Source organism: Notamacropus eugenii, chromosome 3 (assembly GCF_028372415.1).
Source record: "Notamacropus eugenii isolate mMacEug1 chromosome 3, mMacEug1.pri_v2, whole genome shotgun sequence".
Taxonomy (NCBI): domain Eukaryota; kingdom Metazoa; phylum Chordata; class Mammalia; order Diprotodontia; family Macropodidae; genus Notamacropus; species Notamacropus eugenii.
In genome coordinates, this window is record NC_092874.1 from 278,500,873 (window position 1) to 278,528,872 (window position 28,000).

General features: G+C 37.7%; 1 protein-coding gene across 5 annotated transcripts in view; it reads right to left on the reverse strand.

Moving 5' to 3' along the window:
* CCDC38 (coiled-coil domain containing 38) overlaps positions 1-28,000 on the reverse strand; it is a 55,957-nt gene that overhangs the window by 15,137 nt on the left and 12,820 nt on the right. For 3 of the 5 annotated variants that reach the window (XM_072655625.1, XM_072655624.1, XM_072655627.1), the window contains 8 exons: positions 25,346-25,413; positions 21,735-21,898; positions 21,541-21,621; positions 18,588-18,745; positions 14,907-14,984; positions 7,927-8,076; positions 4,750-4,804; positions 2,950-3,013 (listed from right to left, as the gene is read on the reverse strand). In XM_072655625.1, coding sequence (XP_072511726.1) covers positions 2,950-3,013; positions 4,750-4,804; positions 7,927-8,076; positions 14,907-14,984; positions 18,588-18,745; positions 21,541-21,621; positions 21,735-21,898; positions 25,346-25,413 — 818 coding nt within the window. The remainder of the gene's footprint in view (positions 1-2,949; positions 3,014-4,749; positions 4,805-7,926; positions 8,077-14,906; positions 14,985-18,587; positions 18,746-21,540; positions 21,622-21,734; positions 21,899-25,345; positions 25,414-28,000) is intronic. The other 2 variants (XM_072655628.1, XM_072655629.1) reach the window with 2 other exon arrangements.

Genomic DNA, 28,000 nt, shown 5'->3' on the forward strand with positions numbered 1-28,000 from the left:
TCCCTACTCTTGGTGGCAATTTCCTATAGTCAAAAGATTTGTAAGCTTAATACCAGATCTATTCAATCATACATTATTGGTAGGGGAGCATCCAAGGTTGTCTAAAATTAAGCTATTAGGCATAGGACTTTAGACCAACAACAATAAGTTAGGGTCCTTTAATTCTTAGTAATACTGTGGAGACAATTAGGTCAAGAGCTTGTGAAGTTAAGCAACATAAATATTATTTGTGTCTCAGCTGGTTAATGTTTAAAAAAAAATTCTTTTGTGGTCCATATTGTAAATGCTTTAAAAAGAAGTATCACCTGACCAAAAGTCAGAATTGCTTTATGTGTTATAAACTGTGTTAAAAATAAATTAAAAAAAAGACATGGTATTGTGCTCTTCTTTAAAGACTGACCCCATAAAACACACACAACTTCAGGTTGATTTTTTTAAAAAGGTTTAAAACGATGTCACAGGGTGAACCTCATAATGGATGATAAAGAACATGGAGGAAGAAACCAGGGTGAAGGAGTGATCCTAGACAGGTACAGGGGAGATGTATTGGGCAGGGATGGGGAGTCATGTTAAAAAGAGGTTGGATTCTGAAAGGGTAGTCAACTATTGTGTGGTCAGGCAAGAAACTTTCCCAAAAGTGAGGGAGTGGCATAGGGTGAGGAAAGGCAGAGAGAACAACAGGGAGAAGGAAAAAAGAAGGCAAATGTGGACAGCATCAGTTAATCCATAAGCACTGATTTTGTTGTTAGTTATTTTTCAGTTGTATCTGACTCTTTGTGACTCCTTTTGGAGTTTTCTTGGCAAAGATACTGGAGTGGTTTGACATTTCCTTTTCTAACTCATTTTCTAAGTCATTTCTAACTCATGAGGAATCTGAGACAAACAGGGTCACACAGCTACTAAGTGTCTGAGGCCAGAATTGACTCCAGGCCCAGCAATCTCTCCACTGTGTCACCTACCTGCCCCTAAGCACTGATTAAGAACACACTACTATGTGCCAGATACTGTGCTAGACCCTGAGAATACAGAAATAAAAATGAAACAATCTCTAACCTCAATTAATAATAAAAAATAGATAGCATTTAAGCTCTTCACATATCTTATCTCATTTAATCCTCACAGCAGTTCTGAAGGGTACATGCTCATTATTATCTCCATTTAAAAAATGATGAAAATTGAACCCGAGAGTTGTACAGCTTTTAAGTATCTAAGACAGGATTAGAATTCATGTCTCCCTTACTCTAGGTCCAAAGTTCTGTCTGCTGCATCACCTAGTTGCTCCAGTTTATGTTTTTTGGGATTATATATACATATAAAATATACATGTAATACATAGAAGGGAAAAAGGAGAGGGGAGAAATAGAAGTGGAGTAAAAAAAGGGCAAAAAGTGAATACAGAAAGGGATGGAGGAGAAACGGGTGAAGGAGGAATCTAAGTTTCTCGAGGGCAGGGACTGTTTGGGGTTTTGTCCTTGTATTTCAAGTGTAACCACAGTCCCAAAGCCCATTGGTCTGGGACTCTCTCCTTATTGGTGGAGAACAATGCCCTACACTTATGTCTGGGAGTGGGATGGAGTTGGTAAGAATGAGAGAGAGAGAGAGACAGACAGACAGACAGACAGAGACAGAGAGAGGAGATCTTCAGTCTCTTCAGGTGCTTCTGGCCTTCCAGAGAGAAAATAGATGATGCCACCCCAACTTTAGGTTGCTGAAGACTCTTGGCAAGAAGTTGGCATGGGAGGGGTTGGCAGTCTACATCATATTCTTGACCTCATCTTATTATACTATCAGGGAATTTCCCTTTAGGTGAAATCTAGGATTCTCTCTCCTGGTTGAGCTGAATCACTCAGCTCCCAATGGGAGAGCTCCTTCTGTCTGTATTGTCTGGCATATATTCTACTATGCATAATTTCTCCAATTTCTGTTTTGATATAATTTGAATAAACAAGTTTCTTTGATAATTGCCATGTGTGTTCATTATATAATTGGTATTTGGTGGGAAAAGAGCCAACTCTTGAATATAAAGTTAGGGGTCTTCCTTCCCCTGATAATGAAAAACAGTCATCAGAAGTTAGATTGAACCTGAAAATCACATCCCCTAGACTAATTATATTTAAAGAAGATATAATTCTAGCTCAGTACTCTCTCTCTCTCTCTGTCTCTCTGTCTCTCTCTCTTTCTGTTTCTCTCTCTCTGAGGTGAATTGAGTGGCCACCTACTGCTTTTCCTCCTGGCAGAAATTAAAGTCTCCCTTGGAGAAGGATGGGGAGAGAAGAGGTTAAAGATGTCTATTTTATGACCCTTTAAGGCACACAACATGTGAGGACAGCCTTTAAAATACCAGTATGCACACTGCCTTGCACATAGTGGCTACTCAGTAGATATCTGTTAATCAAATAATGGGGCCGAATAAAAGAGAAAGTAACAAAGAAAAGGGAAAAAAGGAATCCTGGGTTTGAATTCTAGTGGTACCACTTCATATGTGTATGACCTTGAGAAAGTCAATTTATTTTTTCTGGGCCTCAGTTTACCCATCTATAAAATGAAGGGATTAGACTAGCTGACATCTATGGTTCTTTCAAGCCCCAAATCTTTTAATCCACTGAGTTTAAGACATAAAGAAAAGAGAGAGAGATAAGAGGACTGGTGAAAAGTAGGGAAATAGGAGAGTAAAGGAGAAGAGGAGGCTGGGAAGTAGGTTTCCTAGGCCCTCATATTTTATGGAAAGATTGTTCTTCTGTAATCTGTGGTCCTCCTAAAAAATGCATTTCATCTAGGTGTGTCCTGACAATGTTGTAATTATAGGTAAATAGAGTGTCTATGTAACCTTAAGGAAAGTTTGAAAAGTGTTTAAAATTCCCAAAAGGCAAGATTTTAAAAGAAAATACGTGCCCATGATTTTTCCACTGAACAAGTATTGAAATAAATCAAGAAATATCATTTGGTTACCAAATCACAGTCTGCTTCATCAATGCCAAAATCCAAGCTGTCTTCTGAACTAACACTTGCAGCCCTGTTCAGAAAAAGAAAAGTTCAGTTCCTGCCTCTTTTCATTTCATTATTTCCATTTATCTTGTGTTATTCTTTTTACCCAACAGGTTTTTTTTTGGTGGGAAAAAACCCCATGGAATAGAATTTGATTTAGGAATCAGATTCTAAGAAGCAACATCGTTTCAGTAGCTTGCGCAGTCTTTTACGAACACAATGACTCAAAACTTACTGGCATCCTTAGATGCATATTTATCTTTCTCTGGGTTCATTATTTTTGTTTACCAAACCTGAACAATGTGGAACAGAGGTTAGGGCTCTGGGCTTTGGAGTCAGTGGACCTGGGGTCAAAATGAACAGTACTGATGCTTACTACCTGTGTGACTTTGAGGAAGTCTCTTGAACTCTCTGGTCCTCAGTTTCCTCATCTATAAAATGAAGAACTTGGACTAGAGGGCTTCTGAGGTCCCCTCCAACTCTAGATCCATGAACCTGAAATTTGTCACGGGAACATTCACAGCCCCCACCTGCTTTGATTAAGTCCTTGGGTGATTAAAGGAGGATGGAAACATTGGAACCCTCAGCAAGAAGGTGTTGCTCATCTGGACATGCAGAACCCAGAGTTGAAGCAGGCAGGAGGACAAGGAATACATTCTCCAAGATGAGAAGACCTTCATATAGTTAAAAAGAAACATTGTATTGAATGACAACAGATGGTTACATTGTTCCTCAATGGGGAGCAATGCCCAGGACTCTCCACTAGGAAGCAGTAGAGAGTAGCAGAGAGCAGTACCTGGAGCCATCCATGGGGAACAGATAGCTTCAAACTGGGTAAACCTTAAAGTGGCTTGATGCCATCTCTACATTACCACCCCTCTCTCCCCCGTTGCCCCCATTTTCCCTTTCCCCTAGAGGCAGCTAGGTGGTACAGATGAATCCTGGACCTGGAGTCAGGAAGACCTGAATTCAAATCCAGCTTCAGACCCTATACAACTCACTTCACCTCTGTCTCAGTTTCCTCATCTGAAAAATGGGGATGATAGCACCTATCTCCCAAGGTTGTGGTGAATATGAGATGAAATAATACTTGGAAAGTGCTTAGCACAGTACTTGGGATATGGCAGGTACTTAATAAATGCTTGTTATCTTTCTATCTCAGCATGAAAAATGAAAAAAACAAAAAATTCTGATGAGCCATACCAGACTGAATCTGATATCATGGGATCATAGGATCACAGATCAAGAGCTGGAAATGTACTTATTAGAGGTCATCTGCACCAGTCCTATTATTTTACAGATAAGGGACCTGACGTGACTTGCCCAAAGTCACACAGGTAGTAAGTAGGACAGTTGGTATTTAAGCCTAGGATTCCTCACTCTCCATGCAGGACACATTCTGCTGCATGATCTTGTCTCTTTCTGTAGTAGCACTATTCCAAAGCTTCTTCCCTCCCCATCTTGGCCCTTCAGACTCGGCATATGACTTTGCCTCCCAATGACAGAGCCCAGGGCAATGTAGCCCGAATTCCTTGAATTTCACCCTGTTCCACACCAGAGCTGTCTTCACCCATTCCTTCCTTCCAATATTGCCTCATCATGGCAGGGAGATGACCATGAGCTCCCTAAGGCTTTGCTAGGGGTCTACAAGCCCTGGTAGATTTGCCAAGCTGGATTTTTATACGTGCCCACATGCCTCATAGTCTTTTGATATGGGTAACAGCTTTGACTATTTCAAGAGAGGTAATTAATTTCATACTTTACTTTGGTGATGTGGGTTTCTTTTTTTCAAATGGGCTTTTTTTGTGCTTTCTTCCTTCTTCACGGAGGTTGGTTCATGAGGTTTTTTTAAAGGAAAAAAAATAATGCAATTAAATTTTTTTTTATATTCACTAGACCCCTGATATGCATTCTCTGTGTGGATATATTCATGGTATTTTGTTACTGCACAGAACATAAGTTAAAGATTAATTTCCTCATAAGCTAAAAGCTAACTTCCTCATAGGATCAGAGGCTGGTTTAATGCTAGAAGGATCCTTGGAGGTCATGGGGGCTGGCTCTCATTTTACATATGAGGAAACTGAGACCCAGGAGGTCTTAACCTAGAGTACCATAGGTCTTGATGAGAGCTAGTATGCAAGGATTTGATTCTACCTCTCCCTGTCATCTCTCCTCTCCAACTAATTGCCATCTTGTCAGTTTTGCCTTCTTGACCCCTTCTTTCTCTCCCTGTTTTCACCCCCATCTCAAGCACTTACCCCCAGTTCAGACTTTCATTATTGCTCACCTGGACTACCGCAAGAGTTCTTAACTGTTCTCTTTGCTTCTATATTCTCTTTTCCTAATATATAGGTCTGACTGTGGCATCCCTCCCCTCTGCTACCCCTATCCAACTGAAAAACCTTCCATGTCTCCCTATCACCTACCAAACCAACCCCAAACTCATAGTATTCATGCTCCTGCTACATCCTTTCCCAATCTTCTTTCACACTGTTCCTCTCCATTTCAGAAAGGTACACCTTTCACACCATCATAGCTTTACATATGGAAGGGACCTTAGAGGTCAGAAGATCAGAGACCTAGAACTGGGACAGTCCTACTCTTTTCAGACCCAGAGATGAACAAAGACTTGTCCAAGGTCATACAGGTACTAAATTTGACATCCAGCATTCTATCCACCATTCCACTTTCTATTATACCAGTTTTCCTATGAACTTATAGTTTAAGTAAATTATAGTTTTGTGTAACTATTTTACCACCTCCACCTGAATTGTATGCTCCTCAATTAAGGGCAGAAAGTGTGTGCCAGTCCTGATGCCAACACAAACATATTTTTATTAAATGCCTACTATGTACAAGCTGCTGGAAGTACCAGTACAAAAAATGAGACACTTCCTATCCTCAAGGAATTTACATTCTTCTATAAGACTGCTAGGTGGCACAGTGACCTGGAGTCAGGAAGACAAGTTCAAATCCAGCCTTAGACACTTATTAGCTGTGTGACCCTGGGCAAGTCAATTCACCCTGTTTGCCTCAGTTTCCTTATCTGTCAAATGAGTTGGAGAAGGAAATGGCAAACCACTTCAGTATCTTTGCCAAGAAAACCCCAAACGGGGATCACAAAGAGCTGGACATAACTTAAAATTAAACAATAAAATTAGACCAAATATTTTTTATGGGGAGTGGGGTTACATATGTTTTACTGAAACAGACTCATCTCTAGTAGATTGGCCACAGTCTACTGAAACGGTGAACCTTTGGTCTCAGGGTCCCAGGCAAAATTATGAAATAGTTTGAGTTTTGAACAGCGTCCCACATCTCTTTTCCATTACACCCCTCCTCTATTCCTAAGATGCCTTGTGACCTCATACATGCCCCTAGTTACCCTTTGAGCACCAAATTTTTTATATTTTCTGCCCTGCTATCTCCAACAGAGTTTATTTGCTATTAGATCGAAGGTTTAAAGATTCCAAGTGAAAAATATAAGGTAGGGACTGGAGCTGTGACTAGTACAGGGAGTTCTCTGGATTAGGAAGTTTTCTTTACCAAAGTGCTAACTTTGTAATTTATAATCCTAGAGAATTATCTGGAGAATGGAGAAGCTCAATGAATTTCCCAGGGTGGTGCAACCAACATGGATCAAAGGCAGGACTTGACCTGGTTCTATACTATGTTGCTTCTCTTAAACTATAGATGATGAAAATTTTAAATGACTAAGTTCCATTAAACCTTGATTGTATGACATGGAGGACACAGAAGCATGTTATTGTCATAAAATTAGCATCTAATTATCTTGCATCTTTAAAAAAAAATACTGATTCCTGAGTATGATTTATCCACACCACACAGAGAAAATATACAGTTTCTATAATGGGTGCGCCTTGTCAATGAGCTGGTTGTATGTTTATAACTGATCTTTAGGACTCAAGACCTGTTGATCCAAGGTCAGGGATGCAGAAAGGAAGATCTTGTGGATCTACACTCCTCCCCTTCACCCTCCTCCCAAGCAATTATTGGGGGGGAAATCAAGGTGAAAGAGAAAGGAAGTCCATAAAGAATGTTTGGAAAGAGGGGGAGAAAGTGGAACAAGGGGCTGAATGAATGTATCTGAAATTTAGGTTTCTTTTTTCTAGTCTTGTGGATAGTAACCAGTTCATAAATGCTTCCTGAATTGTAGTAGAAATAATACGAACTAACATTTATTAGGCACCTAATACATGCCAGGCACTGTGTTAGCACTTTACAAACACTGTCTCTTTTGAGGTATGCTATTATTATCCTCATTTTACACATGAGGAAACCAAGGCAGACAGACGTTAAATGATTTGTCCAGGGTTGCACCACTAGTAAATATCTGAAGCTAGCTAGATTTGAAGTCAAGTCTTCCTGCCTCCAGGCCTGGCACTCTATTCGCTGGGTCACCTAGTTTCAGAATGAATACATGATAACAGATGTAGCAGGCCATTTAACTTTTCACCCACCAACTGCCAATCTGAGTCAAGGCCCAACTATTTATCAAAGCTCTCTCTCTCTCTCTCTCTCTTTTTCCTCCCCTCTCAACAAAAACAACAACAAAAGATCAGGTGTTGGGACCTTGCTTACCAAGGGACATCTTTACCTACAATTAAATTCAGGTCAGAAACTGGGAAGTGAGAAACTGTACGTATTGTTGGTCTTAGAAGACCTGGCAGACACCCTTGCCCCCTTTTCTTCTCCCTTCACCATCCTATGGTACTGTTGGAGACCTTTGGGCACTGAGTGGCCCCCATGATTCAAGATTCGAAAGTTTCCTTCCCCCCTCTTTATTCCCTCACCCCCTTTCACGTATAAGCAGTGCATTTCATCTGGCTAGTGTAGATATGATCCATATGCTGACAATATTATTGATCTTGATCCTCTGATGAAAGTACAGGTCCCTTTCCCAGGCTTTGAGATGACCACCTTCTATGTTTCTCTTTTTTCGGGAGGAAAAAAGCCCTTCAGGTCCTCCAGACTCATGTTGAAAATTTTTTACATAGCCAGGGTCTTCCGTATTTGACATCTTCTTGATCATGTCGAAATTTTCCCTGGATGATCGACCCTTTGATGACACTAAAAGAAGGAGGGTGGGAAGAGAGAGAGAGAGAGAGATAGCGAAAGAGAGAGACAGAGACAGAGAGAGAGACAGAGACAGAGATAGAGACAGAGACAGAGACAGAGAGAGCAGTGTTATAACTTTTAGTTACAGATTGTAGGATGTAGATAGCAAGCCTTCTCTTATCTCTACTTGCTCCTTACTGGTCCCCCTTGATGTGGGTATTCCCTATGGGTGTTTCCTTAGGATTTTCCCTTCTCTTTTTAACTGCCTCTGCTATGGCAGGCTCATACACTCCCATGCCTTCAACCACCTCTGTACTTTTAACTCCCAAATCTATACCTCCAAGACTGACCTCTCTTCTTAGCTCTACACTTGCAACTCCAACTGCCCATACATAGGACCATCTCCACTTGGATGTCCCATTAGCAGCTCAGAATCCACTTACAATCCACCTTACCATCCCTCCCTAGTTATCTTGTATTTAATCACCTTGTATTGTTTGATTAATCTAGTCAGTCTGTCTGTCTGTCTATATCTATCTATCTATCTATCTATCTATCTATCTATCTATCTATCTACTATCTATCTATCTATCTATCTACTATCTATCTATCTATCTATCTATCTATCTATCTATCTATCTATCTATCTATCTATCTATCTATCTATCTACCTACCTACCTATCTATCTATCTATCTATCTATCTATCTATCTATCTATCTATCTATCTATCTATCTATCTGTTTTCTTTACATATGTTCTGTCTACCAAGGCAATGAAGCAGCTAGGTGCCACCATAGTGCATAGAGTGCAAGGCCTAGAGTCCAGAAAACCTATCTTCCTGAGTTCAAATCCAGCCTCAGACATTTACTAGCTGTGTGACCATGGGTAAGTCATTTCACCCTGTTTGCCTCAGTTTCCTTATCTGTGAAATGAGCTGGAGAAGGAATTGACAAACCACTCCAGTATCTTTGCCAAGAAAACCCTAAATGGGGTCATAAAGAGTCAGACATGACTTAAAATGATTAAACAACAGTAACATGAAACTTAGCAAAGGACTGAACAAACTACAACAACATGACTTGCTAGTCAAGTCAAACTCCTTTTCCTGGTTTTCAAAGAACTTGACATTCAGGAGCTGAGGCCCCTTTCCAAGTTTCATGTAATGCTACCCACCCACCACATATACAGTAGCAAAACCAGGCTATTCACCACTCCTGTTGTCTTTCCTCCGTATGTCTCCCATTCAGTGGCCTCCCATTCAGCAAATGCTCCCTTTCTTTATAAAGCTCTCCCTAGTCACTCAGGTTCCTAATTCATACAACTCTTTGTTTTAGGCCTCATGAACATACTTACCCTGTAGGAGGCTTTCAGAGGTGGGGAATCTATGACCTTAAGGCCACATATGGCCTTCTAGGTCCTTGGGTGTGGCCTTCTGACTGAGTCCAAGTTTTACAGAACAAATCCTTTCATTAAGGGGATTTGTTCTATGAAGTTTGGATTCAGTCAGAGGGCCCCACTTGAGGACCTAGAAGGCCATGTGTGGCCACAAGGCTGCAGTAACTATTTCTTTTTTACCCAGGATCCCTGAGGGTCTTCCCCTCCCACTTTGTTTTTTTTTTTGTTATTTTTTCTTTTCTTAAAGAGGCCTATTCATTGAATGGGTGTATCTCATTTAAAGTGAGAGTCTGATAATACCTTAGCCTAAAATGGCCAAGTTCCCACAATGGCCATCTCCAGTCGATTTGATGAATATTAGGCCACTGGACCCAAATGGCTCTGAGAAGAAAGTGAAGGTGGTGACCTTGCACAGCCCTCCTTCATTCATATCAAAGTCAAGTGCAAGTCATGTCATCATTTTGATGTCATAGTCCTCTTCGAGAACAAAGGACAAACACAACACAATCCCCACCCCTAGGCCCTGGCCCAATCTCTCCAGGTGCTAGTGCCCTCCTCAATCAATCAACAAGCATTTATTAAGATCCTACTATGTGTTTTATTAAAAACCAATAAAAAAGACAAACTCTTGGCTAATTTGAATAAAAAAAGAAAGAAGAAAACTGAATTACCAGGATAAAAAAATGAAAGGGTGAATGCACCTCCAATGAAAATGAAAAAAAGCAATGATCAGGAGCAATTTGGCCCAATTACATGTCTGTGAAACTGACAATCTAAGGAAAATGGATGAATATTTACAAAAATATAAATTGCCCAGATTAGCAGAAAAGGAAATAGAATAATTAAATAACTCAATCTTAGAAAAGGAAACTGAACAAAACAGAAATGAGCTACCTGAAAAAAACAATCCTTGGGACCAGATGATTTGCAAGTGAATTCTACCAAACATATAATAGCAATCAATCCCAATAACTATATAAGCTATTTTTAAAAAGAGGTAAAGAAGGAGTCCTACCAAATTCCTTCTATGTCACAAATACGTTCTTAACACCTAAACCAGAGAAAACAAAAACAGAGAAAGAAAACTATAGACAATTTCCCTAATGACAATCAATGCAAAAATTTTAAATAAAATACTAGCAAGGAGATTACAGCAATAAATCACCAAGATCATATACTGTGACTAGAAGGGATTGTACTAGGAATGTAGGACTGGTTCAATATTAGGAAAACTATCAATGTAATTGACAATTATCAATAACAAAAACAACAAAAATCATATTATTATATCAATAGATGTAGAAAATTTTTTTGACAAAATATAATACTCATTCCTATTTGGAAAAAATAATTAGAAAGAATAGAAATAAATGGAGTCTTTCTTAAAATGAAAAAATAATATTTATCTAAAACTGGGAGCAAGCATTATCTATTACAGGGATATGCTAGAAACCTTCAATAAAAACAGGAGTGAAGTAAGAATGTCCATTATCACCACAATTATTCAATAATGTGTTCAAAATGCTAACTGTAGCAATAAGACAAAAGAAGTTGAAAGAATAAAGACAGGCAATGAAGAAACAAAACTTTGCAGATGACATGATGGTATACTTAGAAAACCCTAAAGAATCAATTAAGAAACTAGTTTAAACAATGAACAACTTTAATAAAGTTGCAGGATATAAAGTAAACCCACATAAATCATCAGCATTTCTATATACAGTATTATCAACTAAATCCAACGAGAAGAGATAGAGATGAAAAAATATTAATTGCTCATAGGTAGGCTAAGCAAATATAACAAAAATGGAAATTCTTATGAAATTTATTTATCTATTTAGTGCCACACCAATAAAATGACTAAAGAATTATTTTATAGATCTGGGGGGGGGGGCGGGATTCATTTGGAAAACCAAAAAGTCAAGAATATCAAGAATCTCTATGGAAAAGCATGTGAAGGATGCTGATTTAGCAGTACTAGATTTCAAACTACATTACAAAGTGATAATCATCAAAACAATCTGCTACTGGCTAAGAAAGAGAGTGATGGATTAGTGGAATACATTAGGTATAAAATGACCATCATAATCTAGAGTTTGATAAACCCAAAGATCTAAGCTTTTGGGGCAAAATCTCACCATTTGACTTACACTGCTGGGAAAGCTGCAAAGCTGTTTGACAGAAACTAGGAATGTACCAGTATCTCAACTGTATACATCAAGTCAAAATGGGTAAATAATTTAGACATAAAGGGGTGATACCATAACTAAATTGGGAGAGCATGGAAAAATTTACCTGTCAGAGCTATGGGAAAGGATAAGACCAGATAAGAGATAGAGAGGATCTCAGAGAGCAAAATGGATCATTTTGATTATATGAAATTAAAAAGATTTTGCACAAACAAAACCAATGCAGCCAAGATTAGATGGAAACCAGGAAATTGAAGGGAAAATTTACAAGTTTCTCTGACAAAGGCCTTATTTCTCAAATATGTAAGGAATTAAGTCAAATTTATAAAAAATAAGAGCTATTTTCCAGTTTTTAAATGGCCAAAAGATGTGAACAGGTAGTTTTCAGAAGAAGACATCAAAGCTATCATTAATCACATGAAAAATAAGAAATGCAAATTAAAACAACTCTGAGGCACCATCTCAAACCTATTATAGTGGCTAACATGACAGAAAAGGAAAATGATAAGGGCTGGAGGGGATAGAAAAAAAAAGGATGCTAATACACTGTTCGTATAGTTGTGAACTTATCCAGCCATTATGAAGAACAAGTTGGAACTATGCCAAGAGGGTCATAAAACTGTATATTCCCTTTTATCCAGGAACACAGCTACCAGGTCTGTATCCCAAAGAGATCAAAGAAAAGGGGAAAAGACCAATATGTACAAAAATAAGTATAGCAGCTCTTTTTGGCAAAGAATTGGAAAATTGAAGAGATGCCCATCAATTAAGGAATGACTGAACAAGTTGTGGTATATGATTATGATGGAATAGTATTGTACTGTAAGAAATGATGAGGGAGATACTTTCAGAAAAAACTGGGAAAGCCTTACATGAATTGATGCAAAGTGAAATGAGCAGGACCAGGAAAACACTGTACACAGTAATAGCAATACAACAATATTGTTACAATCATCAACTGTGGAAGATGTAGATGTGCTAATCAAGGCAACGATCCAAGGGACCTATATTATCCATCTCCAGATAGTGAACTGATGAACTTTGAATGAAGACTGAAGCACATTTTTTCACTTTCTTAATATTTCTTGTGTTTTTTTTATTATTGTTGTTTTTGGAATATGGCTAATACAGGAATATGATTTGTATGACTTTTAAAAAATCCTGCTACATGCCAAGAATGGTGCTAGATTCTGGTATTACAAAAACAAAGTAATCCCTGCCCTCAAGAGGCTTACATTTTAGTGGAGAGAATCAGTAGTGCACATAGATAAATATATGCAAACCCATTTCCTAACCACCTGATAGATGTAAGCTACAGGGCAGCACTTCCACATTGATTTGCCTGTCTCTGGCTCATCTACTTCTGTCAAAATCTGAGAAGAGCTCTCTGAGAGACTAAGAGAAAGATAGGCTTTTCCTTCCCATACTAAAGAATAGGAAGTAAAAGATCAAACATATACATGTCTTTTGTTACCAAAAAAGTTCTTCATTTTTACACCCTAAAGATATGTCCAGCTCTGAGATGGACACATTGGCTTCCATACGAAGATACATGGTCAGCCATTTCTGAGTGTTCAGATTTCTTAGACATATTTATCCCAATAACCATGTTAATCCTCTGCTAACATTCCAATATCCAGTCACATTCTTTAGGCTAACCATCCCTATTTCAATCAACTGTTCCTTAGTAGAGCATAATCTTGAGACTCAACCCTATCCTTGTGGCACTCCTCTGGCTCCTCTCTAGGTTATCTATGTCCTTGTTCAAATATGACACCCAGAAATGAACATAATATGCCAAATGGATCTGACCAAGGCAGAGTACAGTGGGACTAACATCTCCCTAGTTCAGGGCACTATACCTCTCTTCAAACAGACTGAGATGACACTAGTTTATTGGCTACCATATTGTGTAAAGTTTACAATTTAACTAAAAACTTCGTATCCTTTTCAGTAGATGTGATGTCTAACTATATGTACCCCATCTCATATTGGTAAAGATTGGTTTTTTAAAAAATTCAAGTGAAATACTTTATTTGTAACTCTATTATATAATATTTTATTAGATCTGGTACAATATTCTAATCTGTCAAAATGCCTTTAGGTTAGAACTTTGTCTTCTAGCATGTTAACTATTTTTCCCAGCTTTTTTGCCCCTGAAAATCTGAGATGCATGCCATCTATGCTTTTATTTAAATCACTCAAAAAAATGTGCCATTTGGGGCAAAGCACAAAAGCACTTATTGAACCATTAATGACTACAACTTTTTTTATCCATTCATTTAATCAGTTTCAAATTCATCCATCTATACTATCACCTACTCCATATCCTGCCATCTTTCCTTCAATAAAAGCACCAAATGCTGGGATACCATCTTGGTAGACCCTACAAGGGTTATTCTGGAGCCAGTCCATATTGTTTTGCTTTGATTATTAAATTTTCAGTGTAAACATTTACAACTGAGAAATTGGCAAACACTACAAATCTGGGCTTAATTTATTGTTTTCTTGATTGTCTAGACTAAGGAAAGTGATGGAGAAAATGTTAATAATGCAATTTAAACATAAAGGTGCAGACTAACAATTTTCTCTCTCTGTAACAAATTTTGTAATCAGAGAGAAGTATATTTCGGTTACTCCCAGAAATTTACAAAAAGACCAGAATCAAATTTAGCAGTGTTGATACATTTTTAGAGAATTGGTTAGTTATTTACTAGCATACCAGTGATCAGCTCTATAGTATTCCCCTAATCCATCAGTCTAATAACACTGTCAAAACAGGAAATAAGGTTAACCTTGCATGACCTGCTCTTGATGTTGATTTTCTATGATGACTGCTTCCTTTTCTAAAGGTTCACTAACCATCCTTTTAAGAACATGTTCTAGAATTATGCCAGAGATTGAAGTGAAACTCATTGACCTATAGTTCAAAAGACTCCACTCTCATTTTGAAAATCAGAAACTTTCCTCTTACCAGTACTCTACTACATAATAATGGATAAATCTTAAATGGAAATAGCAGATTGAAGAATATAAAGGGAGGGCACTTTAGGAGTTGGAGAAGGAAAGAAAGGTAGCATCCAAAGCAAATATCCATGTTTTCCTTTCTTCTAATCTCTGACCAATCATGCCAAGACAAATTAATGTAGATGATGGGTTAAACCACTCAGTCAGAAACTTGTAGGCAGCCAGTATATTATAGGTTACCATCTACTGACATGGCGGTCTTCAAGGTCATTTAGATTTGAAGAGTTACCGTCTTCTGTAGAGGATAATACTGAACTTTTTCTTGAACTGTCTTTGTCTAACTTTGACTTCTTCCCGGACACCAGTTCTGGCATTGAAAACAAACAAACAAAAAAACCTTAAATTTTTCAGCTTTCAACAATGGCTAAGCTACTGGTATGATATAATGAAGTAATTCAAATGATAGATATGACATAAAAACACGGCAAAAGATTTGATAACATAGTGAGAAAAATCTGAGGGAGGCAAGCAATCGAACCAATTTCTCCAGATATTCACAATTGTCTCAAAGATTATAGGCAACTAAGTTCTGTGGGAAAAGGGCTAGTTTTGGAATTAGGAGAACTTGAATTCAAATCCAGCTTTAGATATTTACTACCTGTGTGACCCTGGGCAAGTCACTTAATTTCACTCATCTTAGTTTTCTTATACAATGAGGGGGGTTGTACCTGATGACTTCTGAGGTCCCTTCCAACTCTAAATTTATGATGCCAAGTGGGAAAAAATACCATCATAAGTAAAATGGAAATCTGAGGCAGGCAGTGTATTCATATATAATGCCTTGCTCATAATCCATACTTAACAAATAAACTTTGAATCAGTTGAACATATGAGCAGTTTGCTAGCGCTCATGGGTCTTGTGGGCTTCCTAGGAATTAATGAGACGATCAGTCTTAATATGATGTGACAATCTTGAGGCTCTTTAGCACCCTGGTTGCCCTCCTGATACTTTCTAGATTATAATAGTTCATAACAATAGAAATAATAATAATAATGATAATACCAAAAATTTGTGCACTATGCTTTGAGATTTGCCAAACACTACATACATTATTACATTTGACCTTCACAACAACCCTATGAAGTAGGTGCTATTATTATTAATTCCATTTTATAGATGAGAAAACTAAGGCTCAAGAGAGGTTAAGTGAATTGTCCAGGGTGACACAGCTAATAAGTATCTAAGTATGTGGGGTTTCAAACTCATTTCTTCCTGACTACAAGTCTACCCTCTATTATTTACTATGGGACCTTACTGTCCATTTTTAAAATATTAAGAAAGAATTTTGAAAGCATCATAGTCTACCAGGTATGGTGGTATACCTATAAGCCCACCCCACCTAGGAAGTCAAGGCTGCCAGGTCCCTTGAGTTCAGGAATTCTGTGTAACAGTACCTCTCTGCCAATCAGGGGTCCATAGTAAATCTGGAAGTGGAAGACCACCAGATTGGTGACCCATTTGGGAGTAGAAAAGCACCAGATAGGTGAGCCAGTTCAGACTGAAAATGAAAGTTCAAAGCATTCACACTGATAACTAGTGAAATTGGGTCTGTGAGTAGCCCCTGCACTACCAGCCTGGGGGGAGATGGGAATTCCCAATCTTTCAAAAAATAAAAATAAAAAAAGCATCCTACTCTGAAACTTGAGAACTAATCTGAAACGGAAACTCTTGTTTGTCTTTTTCCAACAACTGTGAAACAATGTCCTGCTCCCCTCTCTCAGATCAGCCCAAGAAGGACTGCTTCCCTCAGGTAATTGTTGTTTAAGAGCAGTAGAAGGGATTTGAATTATTATGACTCACCTAAAAGTGATACCCTCTTTCCCCATTTTTTTTTTTGGAAGGGATTAGGATTTTGATCAGAGGGAAGAAGTCTCTGAATACTCTGGGTCACCTGTCTGTCATGGACCCCCCTGACTGTCTGATGAAGGCTGTGGGCCCCTTCTTGGAAAAATGTTTTTAAATGGAGAAAATAAAATACATAGGATGACAAAGGAAGTCAATTATACTGAAATGCAGTTATCTAAATACTTTTAAGAACACATTTAAAGATTTCAAGTTAAACCCTATTAGAGGGATTAATGAGTTTTAGGAAAAGGAATCTCCAAGGATTAAAATAACTATTGTTTGATGAAGCAAAATGTTGACTTTTATTTTACCCTGAGCTGTTTTGTGTTTTGTCATATTGTGAAACTCCCTTGTTCAAGACTCTTACATCTGTAACTTCAAATGTATCTTATGTTAGCTAACCAAGGAAGGAGGGGACTCTACCATTTTTGTTTTAAGCAGAACAATGTTTGAATTTATAATAATGATAAACTAATAAAATACTAACCAGAAGATTTGTGCCTGCTATACAGTAGACCATTAATATTTTTCTTCAACAATATGTATATGTACATTTACATGAATATTCTCACATGTATTCATCATTTGATCAACAAGAATTGATTGGCTACCATGTACCAGACACTGTACTGGGCACTAGAGATAGCAAGATAGAAATGAAACTTCCTGCCTTCAAGGAGATTAACAGGCATGACAACATGTACATACAGAAGTATATATGAAATCAACACAGGGTAATTTGTTGGGACTAAGAAAACTAATTTGGCTGGCATGGAGAGTGGGTGAAGGGGAGTATAGAAAAGCTGGAAAGATAGTTGAAAGCCAGGTGACTAAGGGTTTTGAATGACAGAGGAGTTTGCATTTTACTCCAGAGATGATAGGTAGCCACTAGTGTTTACTGAGCAGGGGAGTGGCCTGGGAAAATTTTGTTGGCAGCTACAGCAGTGTAGAGGATGGAATGGAGAGAAAAGAGAATTTGAGGCAGGGTGACCAATAGGAATGCCTTAAAATAGTCCAGGCAAGAGGTGATGAGAGATCCAGCTAAGCTTGTGGAAAGAAGGAGAAGGACATGAGAGATGCTGTGGAGACTGAATCCCCAAGACTTTGGTATGTTGGGGAAAGGAGTGTGAGGAATCAGGGATAACTCTAAGGATGGGGGATTTGAAATATGGTAATAGTGCCCTTGGCAGAGATAGGGGAGTTGAGACGATATGTGGCTTTGAGGGGAAAATTGAGTTGTTTTGGATATGCTGTGTTTGAGAAGCTGACAGACAGGGGGTGTTTAAGAAGAGGTTCAAATGTATGTATGTATGTATGTATGTAACATATATATGTATTTAATCTGTATATAAGTTTAATCTGTATTGCTAACATTTTCTTCATCATTTTCTTAATTCCAGACAATCACAACACAATAACTCAAGCCCTAATTTTTAAGTTTTGCTATTTTTTGAGGAGTAAATGCTCACATCAAACATTTAACAATTGACTCTCAGTGGTTTTAAGGTGGTCCCAACACACATCTGACTAGAGAACATCCAAATGGAAATATCCAATAGACAGTAATGTGGGGGCAGCTAAAGGGTGCCATAGTGCACAGAGTGCTGGTGCTGGAGTCAGGAAGACTCATCTTCCTGAGTTCAAATCTGGCCTCAGACACTTACTAGTTATGTGACCCTGGGCAAGTCACTTAACCCTGCCTGCTTCGGTTTCCTCATCTGTCAAATGAGCTGAAGGAGGAAATGGCAAACCACTTCAATATCTTTGCCAAGAAAACCCCAAATGGTATCAGGAAAAGTCGAACACAACAGCAAATGGACTGGTGCTCCTGAAAGAGACTAGAGCTACATATAAAGATCTTGGGGTCATTTGCATAGAGATAATAATTAAATCCATGGGAACTGATGAGGTTTAAAGAGAGAACATTTTTCCAAATGTGTGCATATACATAAGGCAGTTAAAATAATTAATATTATATGCAATACTGAAGTAGTTCTAATATTTATAGAATATCAGAATTTTCAATATATTTATTGGCTATATTGAAGAATCAATATAACTCACTTGACACCAGTTTGGGAAGGCTAAGGACTGAAGAAGTATCTTTAGATTTCATTTTCTTTAATGCTTGTTGAACTTGCCAAGTCTTGGGAGATAATTTCAGTAAAAAACATCCATATCTTATGTACTCCTTAAGAAGGAATTCAGTTTTCATAATTTCACTAATTAAAAGAAACATAGTAAAGATTACATTAAGCATGAGATAGTATATTAACACAGTAAGTTAAAGAGAATCTTGCTTCACAAAGTTACATTTTCTTAGCCATATGTTGACATAGACAGATTATATGAGCCTACTCACTTAACCAAACTCATTAATTCATTTAAATACAACCCAGGTATTACTTGCCTGCTGTGTGTAAGGTGAGAAGCTATTGGCTCAGAGGAGAAAGAGCTGGCCTTCAAGTCAGGAAGACCTGAGTTCAAGTCTTAACCCTGAAGTACTCTTTATGTAATCTAGGGCAAATGGCTTAATTTCTCACTGCCCCAGGCAACTCTGAGAATATAAACTGAAGAGAAGAGGCCAACTTGCATTGGTAAAGGAGGTACCTACAGAGGTATCCCTGTATTGATCAAATCAAAAGATCTTTTAAAAAACAAAATAAAACAAACATTTGTGTAAGGGGCCATGTTAGGCGTTGGGTTTTATGTAGAAACAAACAAAAACAATCGCTACACCAAGTAGTTTAGGGCAGGTTGGTGGCTGCAGTGGATAGAACGCTAGTCCTGGAATAAGGAAGACCTGGTCTCAAAGCTGGCTTCAGACATCTACCTGCCAGTTGTGTGACCCTGGACAAGTCACTTAATCTGTTTGCCTCGGTTTCCTTTTTTGTAAGAAGGGGATAATAATAGCACCTGCTACCCTTTATGAAAGTCTGAAGCTTTTTCCTCTGGCCATGGTACAGGTAGGAGGAGAAAGTTTATTTACCACTCTTTCCTTTTAATGTTTGTGTTTATAAAGGATGATAAACACCAGCCTTCATTTGTTGCTGCGTACTTGTTAGAAATACAGTTGGAGGAAGCAACTGGGAGGAGAAATATTCCAAGGGATAAGAAAGAAATAGATCTAACACTGAGGTATTTTGCCAAAAGTGCTACCCCTGACTGGGGGCTCAGAGTTAGCCAAAATGTAAAGAGAATTACAGATCCTTGGATGTTATTTTCAGAGTGAAGGAGTGTTTAGACCTGAAAAATACAACTGGGTGGTGAGTTAGTAGTAGGGTGAAGAGAAAAATAAAAATGATTGAACAATCTGATCACATCATCCCTTTAACAGTGCTACAAATGGCCACACATCTAAGCACAGCTATTTTGCTGCTTTAATTTTTTCTTAAAATATATTTTTATTTCATTAAACTTTCCTAATTACATTATTTAAAAAATTAACATTCATTTTTAATATTTTATTTTGCCCTAACTTCATGTAAAAACAATTTTTAACATTCATTTTAAAAAATTTTGAGTTCCTAATTTTCTCCTTCCCTTTTTTCTCACCCCTCTCCCAAAGACAGTAAGTAATCTGATACAAGAAATGCATGTGCAATTTTTAGAAAAAAGTTTTGCAATTCTGTCCCTCTCCCACCCCTTGACAAAGCAAGCGATATATTGATTATGCATGTAAAGTCATAAGCATAGCTTTTTAAGAGCTTTTTTAAGGAGTTTGAAGATGCTTATAAAATGTTAATATTTCTGTTTCTTTTTACATCATGTCCATTCTTAGATTCCTTCGATTCCTTAAAAGTAAAGCGAAGATATCACTTCCTTCATCCTTTCCTGATGCCCACCCCCACTTACCCCAGTTATTAGTGTTTTCTCCTTTCCAAAATTACTTTGGACAACTTTGTACATACTTTGTATTTACTTATATGTGTACATATGGCATCGCCCAGGAGAATATGAGTTCTTTGGGGGCAAAAGACTGTTTCGCCACATGAAAAAAGAAAAAACTTGCTTTTAGCAACAATATTGCATTATAAAAGCATTTTCCATCTCAATTTGCTTTTTAAACATGTTATTGACATGTAGATTAACACTAGTCCTAAAACCCTGGGTGATGAACCCTTCCACTTATCATAATCCAGGTGCTTAGGGTATATTTCCTGGTGACAAAATGAGTCAGAGGAGGAAAGGAAGGAAAGTCTCACTGTTCTACCAAGCCTATTTGTTCTTGATTTCTTGCCATACATTCTTTAACATGGCAGACCCAGAAGATCTTGGGGGCTGAGAGAGAAGCCTTGATTTTTCAGATTCACACAGTTATTTGGAGTTTGTTTGGAATGTGGCAAACTAATATGATTTGAAAGGAAAGGGGATACAGGTTGTTGATGAGGAATTAGCTGGAGTTAAAAGGGAATTTCTACTCAAGTCATAAAGAGGCTTGGGACAAACACTTGATCTTGCTAGCAAGAGGAAATGGAATTTAAAAAAATGTTTATATCTGAAACATGCTACATTCAATTTGGGGGATAAAGAAAAATTCTTCCTCTTCAAGAAAACACTGCTTTTTGCAAAAATAAAAAAAAAAGATTTGGTGTAATATTGTAGGGAAAAACATCTCAATTGTGATAGAGGTGGGAGTAAACTGTGACACTAATGGTTAAGCCCAACTATTCTTCCCCCAATTTTGTCATAGTAGAAGCCTAGATACATTTTCAGACATTCCCAGAAGTTAAATCACTTTTAGATGATTGACTATGATATGAAAGTCACAGAAAGCAGCCTAGATTCAAGGATAAACATCCTACCATGTGCAGATGTAGTTCAAAGCACTGGATGTTAGGAGAGATGAAACATTTGGAAAAGACAAGGTCTCTCCCTCACATTGGGTCCTCTTATGTACAGGAGAGTGAGCGAGGCACTGGGGATATAAAAGTAGAATGGAAAACTGTCCCTGTCCTCATGGATCTTATATCTGACTGGAACTAGAAGAGGATCAGAGGCTCCAGGACACCCTCACCTTTTCACAACCTGGATTTCCAAGTTGGCCTTCTTTAGCTCTGATGCCATTTGGAGTTTGCCAATGGTTTCTTGTGCTGCTCTAAAAGGCAATTAAAAAGTAGTTTTGCTTTGGTGTTCAAACAAACAATATACCAAATCATGCTTTGCAAAACAACTTTGTAAAAAATAGGTAATGATAGAAAGGATGCTAACATTTTCAAAGCATCTACCGATTTCTGGTCATTTTCTCGGAGAAATTCTTCAAAAGCAAGGGCATCTTCTTGAAGTTTTTTTTCTGCACTAAGGAATTGCTGCTCTTTTCTCTCCATACATTTCTGGAGCTTCATTATTGTTTGCCTTTTGGTTGCTAATGTGTACTAGGAAGACAAAATACAAGAAATATTGATGACGCTTTTCAAGGTAAATGTCAAACAAATTTATTTTATCCTTCCAATGCTAGCCACTAAAATAAAAAACAGAGAAATAAGCAAACAAATGAAAAAGAGTTTCCAGAAACTCAGAACAAAGGGAAGTGTGATCTTTGGGCAAATCCCTTAATTTCTTTGAGTCTTAATATCTTTATCTGTAAAGGGCAAGAAGAAGATTTGATGTTCTCTTAGGTAGCATCCAGTTGTAATAATAATAATGGTGATAATTATTATTATAAAACACAATTATATAGCACTTTAAGGTTTACTTTCTTCAAGACAAACATGTGACTTTAGGATTCTGTGAAATAAATGAATTTCAACCATTTCAATTTTGCTCTGTTTTCACATCTGAATCTATTGCAGCTTTCCAAATGTACAGAAAAATAGGATGCTTAAACAGAAGCTAATTAAACTTTTTTTCTTAAAGCCATTTACAGAGCAAAGGGTCATTACACCAGCCAGGGAAGTGAGACAATTTCCTTTTCTCTCACAAGATGTGTTGCCAAACAATAAAGTGCCATGTTGTTATTTAGTCATTTTAGTGTGTCTCACTCTTTTGTGACCCCATTTGGGGTTTTCTTGGCAGAGATACTGAAGTGGTTCTCCATTTCCTTCTCCAGATCATTTCTTCAGATAAGGAAACTGAAGCAAATACAGTTAAGTGACTTGCCCAGGGTCACACAGCTAATAAGTCTCTGAGGCCAGATTTGAACTCAGGCAGATGAGTTCAAACACCACATTATATATTGTCAGTTCTGTGTTTTCTAAAGTTCATACTCTTGCATATTTTGATAGTTCAGTTATTACCAGGGTCTCTGGCACTAACATTTTCTTTTTCTGGTATTAAAAGAAAACTACCTTACTTGTGGCTATGAAAGCTACCAGCTCCAGAGGAACATACACTAAAATAGAAAACAAAGAAATAGGCAAACAAATGAAAAAGAGCTTCCAGAAACTCAGAACAATGGGAAGTGTGATCTCTAATTTGCTTTAGTTCTGTGATAATACTAATAATACATCTTTAAAGTCTGCAATGTATGCAAATATGTAAAGTCTTTACATATATTCCTCACAACACCTCTATCGGATAGATGTTATTATCATTCCCATTTCACAGATGAAGAGACTGAGCCTGGAAGTAGTTTAGTGATTTGCCTGGAGTTGAACAGCTGATAAGTATCCAAGGTAGCATTTGAACATAGGCTTTCTTGTATACCAGAAGCATTTTGGGTTGTCAGTGGCCTCAGAAAATCTAAGATATTTCACTCCACTTTACCTTTAGTAGAGATGTCTTCCAACACATCAACACTTATACAGTGTCATTGCCAAAGGTGAAGGAAATTGATAATACAAGGGGGCAGACGTAGACAAGTATACAGGTAGGCAGGATAAAGACCATTCACCAACACAAGGAATACCTTTTACTAAATTTAAGGTCCTGTTTACATTTCCCTTATGAAGGTTTATTTTATGTAAAATCTTATATGTTGATTGTAGTAGGCATGAAAGTGTTGACTGAATCTGGGTCCCTGTTGTGAAACGTGTTATATGAAATTTAAACATATTTGTGAAAATCAAGCATATTTTCATTTTCTCCTGAACACTAATGGCTCTCATCAAGACAGAACATCTTACTTAAACCCAACAAATGGTTATAAATAAGATCATATTATAAATAAAATCATAAGAAATGTATACAGGATATACTTGCTGATCTTACTAATTATTCCACCCTATTGCCGTATTAGCCACTATTTGTTCTCTTATGTCTATAATTATATAATGCAAGAGGGATCACACAAAATATATTTAATACATATACACATATGCAAAATATATACACATAGGTAGATATGAAATAAGCATGCTTTTTCTTTGTATGGTTTTGCTCCAAATACAAGTTCTAGGTCCAGGATAAAAACTTCAGCTATTACTAGTAATGATCTAAAGTGTAATAGTTGTAGGATGTACAATTATAGGGTGACTAGGTGGTACAGTGGGTAGAGCACGAGGCTTGGAATCAGGAAGATCCGAGTTCAAATCCAGCCTCAGACACTTACTAGCTGTGTGACCCTGGGCAAGTCACTTAACCCTGTTTGCTTCAGTTTCTTCATCTATAAAATGAGCTGGAGAAGGAAAGGGCAAGCCACTCCAGTATCTTTGCCAAGAAAGCTCCAAATGGGGTCATGAAGAGTGAGACATGACTGAAACAACTGAACAACAATAAAAATACAATTACAGACCATGTAGTGGTTTCTCTGGACTATCAGATAGGAGTCCCCTGTGAGAAAATTAATATGGAATGAGAACTCAAAACCAATTATACTCTAGATGGCTTTCCATTCTAGGGGCAACCTAATATTACAAAGCTATACACTACGGTACCTCTCAGGCCTGCTGGGTCCCCCAAATAGTTGTAAATATTTTCCAGTATGGAGACTCTTTTAAAATTATTTTCAGTGTTCTACAACACTACCATATAACTTAGATTTTTTTCCCTCCCTCCTCTTGCTTTCCCCCTCCCTCCCCTCTCCCTCCCCCAGACAATATACAATTTTATATAAGTTCTACACATACATTCCTATTAAATACATTTTCACCATAGTCATGTTGCATAGAAGAATTAAAATGAATGAGAGAAATCATATAACAAACCAAAACGTAATACAAAAGAAGATGATCTGCTAAATCTGCGATTGAATTCCATAGTTCTTTCTCTGGATGTGGAAGGCATCTTCTTCATAATTCTACATGCTACACAATAGTACTTGTATGGCTAGCATATATTGATTAAAAAATACATTATGATTAAAAGCTATAAATTCAGTGAACTTTTAAGTGAGTTTGTATTAGATAACAGCACCATTTACATGCATTCAAGTCTATATAAGTTAGATTTGCTTATCTATTTTCTACTGTCATTTAACAAAATGACTGGTGCTTTTTTGCAGCTAAGCTTTCACAGATTCCTTGCAATAACTGTATGGATCAGTATAGTCCAGGATAGACTGGGAGTTATGGTCAGTAGCTCATAGATTGGGAAGGGTCATATTAAAATATGAATTATAAAATTAAAATAAATATAATATAAAATACGAACTAATAGAAGTTAGTTATGGAATACATTGCCTGACACATAGCAAACATGTAAAGGTTAGTTGTTATTGTTATTACTTATTTTGAGCAAAATAGCAAACCAGTCCAGTATCTTTGCCCAGAAAACGTATGGTCCACAAGGTCATAAAGAGATGGACACAACTGAATGACTGACCAACAATTTTGAGCAAGTTAATTACAAATTCATTAAATGTAAAATGTTTTGAAGATACCCATTGGCAATGCTGTAAATCGTTCTACCCTAAGCTTATAGGAAAAATACATTTCATTTATTACCTCCAGCATAAACCTTTCTCTTTGATCACTAATGAATTCTTGTATGGTCTTTTTCGCATCTGCACTTCCTGTTAAGAGAATTGAAATATATTTAGCTTGAAGTCAGTATCAGTTCAAGTTAACCAGCACTAATTTTAGATTAAGTGGCAGCATGACTGTTATTAATATATACTCAGTACACCTAGTATGTCCTACCTGTGTATATCCAAGTGTTAGCTAAATGTATTGCCTTCTTTAAAGGCATTTACTCCGCTCTTGGACTCTTGAAAACTTGGTAATAATGAACAGGATTTTAGCAAAGTTACAAACGAATAAGATTGATTTTTAAAGTTGGACTGTTTTGTTAAGAAATATTAATCATATTAATTATAGATTTAGAGCTGGGAGGAACTTGAGAAGCCACCTAGTCCAACGCCTCCATTTCAGATAACCCAAGATCTCCAAAATGGTAAGTATCCTAAGTATTAGTGTCTGGAATCAAAACCCAGTTCCTCTGACTGTAGAGCTAAGGCTCTTTTCATTGTGGCATGCCGAAGCTGCTGGTCCTCTTCAAGAATGAAGGACAGACAACAGCTGATGTCTGACTTTATAATTCACTGATTAGAAGCAACCACAAAAACTTCATTTCTTGGCCATGAATATGGTGAATAGATTGCCAGACTTGGAGTTGAGAAGACCTGAGTTCAAATCCTGCCTCAGATACTTATTAACTACTTGGACAAGGTACTCTGTGCCTCAGTTTCCCCATATGTAAAATGAGGATAACAGTAGAACCTCCACTTCCAGGTGGTTGTGAGGATCAATTAAGACATATAGAATATTTTACACACCTTAAGCACTATATAAATGCTAGCTGTGACTAAACACCTGTGAGGTAGATACTATCATGTTCCCCATTTTATAGCAGAATAAATTGGTATTCAAAAAAGTGAAGTGATTTTGTCCCAAGTTGCAAAGCTACTAAATGTCTAAGGCAGGATCTGAATCCAGGTCTGTCAACACCCAGTACATGATCCATGATGCCATATACAGCTTCTCTGGCAAAGGATTAGATTTCTTCTGCTTGACCCCACAGGATAAAACTAGGAACAACAGTGGAAGTTGTAGGCAGGAAGATTTAGGTTCTTTTTGTATAAGGAAAAACTTCCTAATAAGGAAAGCAATCAAAAGAGGAAGCCATGTTTGGCAGCTGTCAGGGAGAGCCCAGCACTGGTAGGTTTCAAGCAGATACTGGAGGGATTCAAACGACCATCCCCACTCCCCAATCTCAACTAATCCACAACTTTAGTAGATGGTCTTGGAGAGCAGCTATGTGTAAGAAGACCCTGTGATCCATCTGCAGTATTCTTTCTCTGTCTTTCTGCCTCTGTCTTCTCTGTCCATCTCTATTTCTGTCTCTCTAGGATCCAGACCAACCTGCTCTTCTGTTCTCTTTCTTGCACAACTTCTGCCTCCGCTCGTCCCCTGACTTTGGAATGTCCTTCCTCCTCCCTTAGCGTCCCTGAAGACTCAGCTCACCAACTAATACATGAAGCCTGTCCATGCCTCCCCCTCCAGCTGCTGGCAGCTCCCCTTTGAAATTACTTTGTGTTTATTTTGTACACCCCCCCCACACACACACATACACCCACACCCACACACACACATACACGCACACATAATATACACAGATACATATAAATAGAGATTAAATGTCGTGCTACTGCATTAAATACATTTTATATTTGCAGCAGTATGTACGTGCTGCTACAAGGAGCATGGTCTATGGACTGGCCTGGGGCTTGGTCCAAGTCTCACTTCTTACACTTTCAAGTTCTGTATCCATGATCTTGGTATCCTATGATCTGTTAAATGAGGACACTAATGTCATCTACTTAATGGGATTATTATGGAGCTCAACTGAGATTATTTATTGATATGACATACATGTCCCTATGGCTGTCATTTAAATAGTGCTTTAAAGTTCATAAAGCACTGCATATGTATATGTGTGTATGGGGAAGGGGGTGGGGGAGATGAAGGGAGAGAGACTCATCTTCCTGATTACAAATCCAGCCTCAGATACTTACTAGCTGTGTGGCCTTGGGTAAGTCACTTCACCCTGTTTGCCTCAGTTTCCTCATCTGTCAAATGAGCTAGAGAAGGAAATGGCAAACTACTCCAAGATTTCTGCCAAGAAAACCCCAAATGAGGTCACAAAGAGTCGGATGCAACTGAAAACAACTAAACAATAACAATGTTGTAGTTCTAGCTATTTTGTTGAACATTTTTCAATCACATTTTTAATCCGGCTGTTGGAGCATTATGGTGTGCCATGAGTTTGCCTTCTCTGACTTAAGGTCCCAAGAGGATAAGGGACTTGCCTAAGGTCATGCAGCCAGTATGTGTCAGGGGCAGGACTGGAACCCAGGACTTCCTCACTCTAAGATTAGTTCTCTAACCACTTTGACAGGTGTTCACTCATATCATATAAATAACATAATACTACTATTATTCATACACACAACAGACCAGATCAGCACCCTTCAACTGACATAGTACATGCGTCTCTGAATAACATTAATCTCTTTGTAACTGACCATATCTGCTATCTAATTTTATTTCTAACTTTCTTCTCCTTTTATTTATTCTTATTTTTTTGAGGCAATAGGGGTT